This window comes from Helianthus annuus, chromosome 8 (assembly GCF_002127325.2).
Source record: "Helianthus annuus cultivar XRQ/B chromosome 8, HanXRQr2.0-SUNRISE, whole genome shotgun sequence".
In the NCBI taxonomy this organism is placed as follows: Eukaryota; Viridiplantae; Streptophyta; class Magnoliopsida; order Asterales; family Asteraceae; genus Helianthus; species Helianthus annuus.
This window is the reverse complement of record NC_035440.2, coordinates 26414241-26420571: the sequence shown is the minus strand read 5'-3', so window position 1 is coordinate 26420571 and position 6331 is coordinate 26414241. Positions and strand designations below refer to the sequence as shown.

Sequence of the window (6331 nt, the reverse complement as noted above, 5' to 3'; positions counted from 1 at the left end):
GAAATTGGTGAATTGAGATTTAATGGGTTTATGTTAAAATCTAAACTGTGATGTCTCCAAGCTTAGAAACATTACAAATGATATTTTTGTAAATAATTGAAATGCATTAATCATGATTACATAGCCAAATTCAAAAGTTGGTTATGTGTTCTTGGTGATCTTGTCCTAATTTGACCCAAAACTGGAATTTTAAGCAAAAGTGTGCTTTAACATCATTAATTGATTAAAATTGTTCTAAATCATTATTAGAATGAGTAGAAAGAATTCTGATATGAGGTTAAAAGATCAAAAGTATGGTTTTTGGAGAACATGATGTTTTAAGCAATGTAACTTAAAATGTCAAATTGTGTTTGAGCTAGTTTAATAACTAATGTAGGTTTTAAATGATCAATTGTACATATTCAAATGTATTTGAAGTGTTGAGTGTGTAATTAGAAGTGATCAAGTATGAATTAGCAAGTTTTGCACATAACAGGTTGTTTGTTTGAACATGTCAAGAAGTCTAAATACCATATTAAATGTCTAAAAATGGTCAAACAAATTCCAAGTACTAATATGATTGAAGAAAATCGTTAAATAGTCAATATGTTATTTAGTTGACTATTACGCTTAAAACATGCATTTTACATAAGAAACGTTGTTGACCTCATGAAGTGAACACGAAGACGATAGAAACTTATAAATTGGGGACTTAAAACTAATGTGAGTACATTCAATACATACGATAGAAAGGTATACATGTAAATATGATTTTCTTCAAGTTATGTAAAATGTTGGCTAAATGTATCATTAGTAATTTAGTAGACCTGTATTGAGTAAAAGTAGAGATATGAAATATCCAATTTAGCAAGGAAATGACACATTCAATAAAAATATCAGGTGTGTGATACATTTAGCATAACACTTTGTAAATTGTGTGAATAAATTGTGAAAATGGCATACACCATTACAATTATATGATTTTTTTTAACATGGGTGGGGGTACCTTTACCATAACCCTTTGTAAACTGTGTTAATAAATTGTGAAAATAGCATACATCATTATAATTAAATATTTTTTTAAACAGAAATATAATATCATTAGAATACCAAATTATAAGAAATCTATTATCTTAATTTGATATTCTTTAGTACAATATTTTTTTTTTAAAAAGAAATCTAATATGATTAAAAATGCACATAATTATAAGAAATGGTTCCAAGAGAAATGAACCATGAGAAAAGAGATAAAATGAAAGTAAATTTGAATGTTGAAAGACTTTCAAAACCATATTTAACTTCAACAGAATTTGGGGAGCATGAAACTCAAATTAAGATCTTTGTGTCTCAAATGATTAATGACATACATATATGAAAGGAGCTATTGTGAATATTGTAATCATGTGATGTATCAAAGTGTTGATAAATTGAGAAAAGTTATGTTAAATTAAGAAAGTTGGATAAATTGCCAATACAAGAGAATTGTCGATGTTATTTTCGCATAACCATACGCCACCCAGCGTAAGCATACACCGGGCTAGAGCCATCCCCTGCCCGATGGGTGCTACGCCCTTTTTGGCTATTTAGAACCGTAGCCACACATCGATTGAGTTTGCTGGTGAGTTTTGCATTTAAATACAACTTTTAATGTGCTCCCACATAGTATTGTTAATGTGTTTATTAAATGTATGCATTCAAGTAAAAAGGGTGTTTATTAAATGTATGCATTCAAGTAAAAAGGATGGAAGTTGATGACAGTCTCTGGATGGGAAACCTCCAACTAAATTTTGAGTTAAACCGGTTTAAGTGCTACCCTACTTTTGAATGCAAATAATGTTTGTACAAACCTCAACCACTAGTTTTATAAATCCTTAATGTCACTCACCATGTGACAAATTTCAAAAAAAAATCTACAATTATATTTTGTAAACTGTTACAAAAATACGAGCGTTAAATAAACTGAGTAATAAAAACACGCGAATTTCGTGTTAGATGGCTAAAAAACAGAAAAGGGAGGTGGTGGCCTAAGGAATGGAAGGTGATGGCTCAAAAAAGGGACAAAGAGGTGATGTTACACAAACAGAACACAAAAACAAGAAAACTTTTGGTTCAAAATTCAAAAGAATAGCAAAAACAAAACTATCAAAAGAAAGTGCTTAAACCTCTCATCTCAAGACTAAAGACTGCAAAAAGAATTCCCATCAACCAACCAACCAACATAACAAACAAATATTAAAATGACCCCCATCTATCCTTTTTAATCTTACCATCTAAATATAACCTCAGTTCTATAACATCCCTCCTCTCCCTTCAAACCTATACAACCAACAAAGCAAATCATACTAAAACTCGATACCAAACACCCCTTTCCTCTTTGAACTTAATCCGCTTGCGGGTTAATGTTTGGGATCAACTCCGGTTCGGTCTCACTCTTCACGGGTACCATTTTGTCGTTCGGCCCGAACTTGGTTCTCATCTCAACTACTTTCTTGTGGGAGTTGGAGTGCAGTGTAGGAACAAAAGTTGGGCTGGCTGCTGGACGGTACTCGGGGAACAACCGCCCGGACTTGTAACGAACACCACATGCATTGCAAAGGGTCTTTGGGCCCATTGGGCCGGCCCGCCATTGGGGGGTCTTAGTGATTTCACAATGCAAACACTTCCTAACTCCTTGTCCGGGCGGGTTTTGGTTCTCGTTCTGGTTCTCATTTTCCTCTTGGATCTTCGGCTTTTTAATCTTCTTTTTCTTCTTCTGATCAGGGTCACGCGAAACCGAATTCGGCCCGTGACAAGACGTGAAATTCTTTTCGGTTTCCGAACAACCCGAGACAGGCACGAGAACCAGAGGAGATAAGAGGTCAACCATGTCACGTGGGTTGAAAGTTGTGGGCCGAGGACGTTTGGTTCGGGCCCGTTGCGGCCCACGTTGAATCGGGCTGAGTGGGATCATCTTGCTACCAATGGTTCCACTACCAGAGTACGAGGTGGAGCTCGAGCTGCTGCTACTGCTCTCAAGGACCGACACGGGACTAGCCGTCTGGAATTGGTGGGGTCCAACCAACACGTCTTTTTCAACCGGAACATCCTCTTTCTTGATGGTCAATCCATCGCCCGAAAACGAGTCTTCCACAAAGTTTGAAAGCCATTCCAGTTGGACAATATCCTCATACTGTTAAAAAAACATAAACAGGAATGTATATAAGTATAATTATATTCATGTCAAAACTGAAAGTTCAAGAAATGAGCAGCCTTTAATGTTAAAACTTTTGAACTTATACACTAAACTACTAATAATGGTTCAAAGAGTAAAATGTCATTTTCGTTCCTGAGGTTTGGCCAAATGCGGAAAAACAAACCTTTGGACGAAAGCCACAAAACCAGCTAAACCTCAGGGACGAAAATAACATTTTACTCTTCAAATTAATAATCTTTAATAAAAAAAAGAACACGCCTTTGACTTAATTAGTCAAACTAAATAGCTTCAAGAACACTACTTTATTACTCCATACCAAATTAACTTTACTCCTTTCACATGAAATGGAACCCACAACCGATCAACTGACCAAATTTGAAATAACTCTTGCTTTTAAACCAATCAAGAATAACAATTATTAATGGGCCCACAAAAATTGACATATCCTCTGCCTAAAAATTGAACTTCACGTTTGACTTAAATGCAAATATATCATCTTTTACCTTCAAATGTAACACTAACCAATTTCATTTCTGTTGAGTTGCCCAAATCAAGATTCAAATTATGATTAAAAAAACAAACTTTGATGACACTTTACCCCTAAAGTAAACTTAAACCTACATAAACAAAAGAATTAACCACTAAGCATGTGCATAATCATGATACACCCCACTTTTAATATATAGAATGTGCAGCTGGCTACATGGGTGACATCATTAAAATTCAAAAATATTAAAAAGATTGTCAACAGTTAACTTGCTACTTGCTAACTGTACTTTTTTTTAATTTTAATTAAAAACTGATCTTATTTAAAATATATAAAACCATTAGAAGTTTACGATAACAAGTAAACGGGCAACAAGCTGTGCCGCAACCCCGTGTTGAATAGCAGTTGACAATAAATAAAAGTACGCACCGGAACATGGAGCTCTGCCGACAGATCGGATGCATTATCACTATTTCCACCACAGAAAATCGGGTCGGAAACCTGCAAGTCGTCGGAATTGTTGGCCCAAATGTTGGAAAACTCATTGCAGTCAACGGGAATCGTATCGTTGACTGGAGGGAATTCGATCAAATCGTCAATGTGATCAAAGAAGCTTGCACAGTCGATCTCCTCCATGAAACTTTGGCCTGCCATTTTCTTTATTAAAAAGTTATATCAGTAAACATACAAAAGAAGCAAGAATAAAGGCAGAATTGAAGAGTAATTTGTATGATGGCTGACAAATTGACAACTCATATCCAGTTTTTGGTGGGACATAAAAACAGAATTTTTTGGGGAAAAAAACAAAATTTCATGAGAGTGTTTTGAATTTTCCCCAAATTTAGATGGAGTATGGAGATGCAGAAATCAATTTTTTTAGAGTTAGAAAAGTTTCTAACAGTTTATGGCTGCCATTTTTCGGAATTGTACAGTGGATTAAAATGGTTACTGGTGCTCCCCTGTTTTGTTCTAAAGTATAGATAAATAACTAAGTATACCTTCAAAAAGTGGAAATAACATTTCATAAAACTGTAAGATATTACAATTTGTGAAGGAAAAAAACAGATTTTTAAAAATAAAAATTGAGCAAACATTAACAGAATTGCAAAAACTTTTTAATGCATAGAAAGCCAAATTATGCTCCATTTCACACCTTTTTTAAAAAAAAAATGAACAATAGAGAACAGAGTTGTATGAAATTACAATTTTTTAAAGAATACCATAATGTGAAGAACTAAAATTAAGCAAACACTAACATAATTGCATAACTTTCCATTCTTAGAAAGCCAATTTCTGCTCCATTTCACAAATTTCTTCAAAAAATTATGAACAAAAGAAAACAGAGTCCTGTAAATTTACATTTTTTTAAGTAAAAAAACAGGGTTTTAACACCAAAAAATGAGTAAACACTAACAGAATTGCATAACTTGTTTTATGGATAGAAAACCAAATTCTGCTCCATTTCACACTTTTTTATAAAAATAAATTATGAACAATAGAGATCAGAGTTCTACTAAATTGCAATTTTTGAAGACATACAGAGTTTTAACAGCAAAAATTGAGCATAAACTAACCAAATTGCATAACTTTTGTGCATAGAAAGCCAATTACACTCCACTTCACACATTTAATTCTACAAAATTACAATTTTTGAAGAAAAACAGTGTTAACAGCAAAATTGACCAAAAACTAACCAAATTGCACAACTTTTTGTGCATAGAAAGCCAATTACACTCCATTTCACACATTTCTTCCAAAAATAAAGAACAACTGAGACAAGAGTTCCATAAAATTACAATTTTTGAAAGAAATTAAAAAAAAAAAAAAAAAAACAGAGTTTTAACACCAAAAAATTAGCAAATACCAACAAAATTACATAACCTTCCATGAACAAAACACCAAATTACACTCCATTACACACATTTCTTCAAATTCAACAAAACAACAACCAAATTCGCACAACAGAACCACAAAACCGTAACAAATTCCGTCAAAACATACTCTCATTGACTCAATTCACCAACAAATTCAACAAAAAAAACACAAAAACTCAAACACATGCTCGCAATTTCCACATCGAAACCAATTTCAAACCAAAATCATACGTCAAAAGCCTCTAGAATCCTCCATAACATAGAAATTGTTTAAAAACGACGGAAACCTGAAGTTAAAAGCTCTGATTGACTGCAATGGCGGCACAAACTCCTAAAAATTCCTGAGCGGCGAAGAGTTGGTAACGGAAACGACAAATAGGTTCAGATTTGAAGCTTGGAAAACATGAAATTGAGAACGAAATTGAAGAATTTGAAAGAAGAGAGAAACCCTAAAAAGGGAGGGAAGGGTGTGTGTTAATGTGTGTGTGTGTTGGGTGTGAACTGTGTGAAGGTTTTTGTTGAGAGTGGTGGTTACTAATGGCAGGCTCGTTTCTCTTATTTCCACACTGCTAGGGCCCACGCGCACATTACTCCATCACTTAAGATTTTTATTTTTTTATGTTTTAAGTTTGAATTTTAAATAATTTTAAATTTAAATAATTAATATAATATAAAGTCACTTCAAATTCACGTCAAATTTGCTATCTTTTGATATCATTTTTTTATGGCTAGTAAAGTAGTAAGTGATTACTTGAAATATTATCAAACTTAGATTATTATTTTCTAGTTTTTTCTTTT

General features: G+C 33.4%; 1 protein-coding gene across 1 annotated transcript; it reads right to left on the bottom strand.

Moving 5' to 3' along the window:
- Nucleotides 1-2068: 2068 nt before the first annotated feature.
- On the bottom strand, nt 2069-6033 carry LOC110872465 (GATA transcription factor 8). The gene is made up of 3 exons (XM_022121266.2): nt 5821-6033; nt 4089-4316; nt 2069-3148 (listed from the first exon to the last, which is right to left on the bottom strand). The coding sequence occupies exons 2-3, from the start codon at nt 4311-4313 to the stop codon at nt 2360-2362; spliced, it is 1014 nt and encodes a 337-aa protein (XP_021976958.1). The 5' UTR covers nt 4314-4316; nt 5821-6033; the 3' UTR covers nt 2069-2359.
- Nucleotides 6034-6331: the final 298 nt, after the last annotated feature.

Bases quoted from the DNA above. Each gene is read 5' to 3' on its own strand.
- LOC110872465 (XM_022121266.2), bottom strand. From the start codon at position 4,313: ATGGCAGGCCAAAGTTTCATGGAGGAGATCGACTGTGCAAGCTTCTTT. The intron at 3,149-4,088 runs GTGCGTACTTTT...TTTTTTTAACAG, and splicing joins CGGCAGAGCTCCATGTTCCG to TATGAGGATATTGTCCAACT.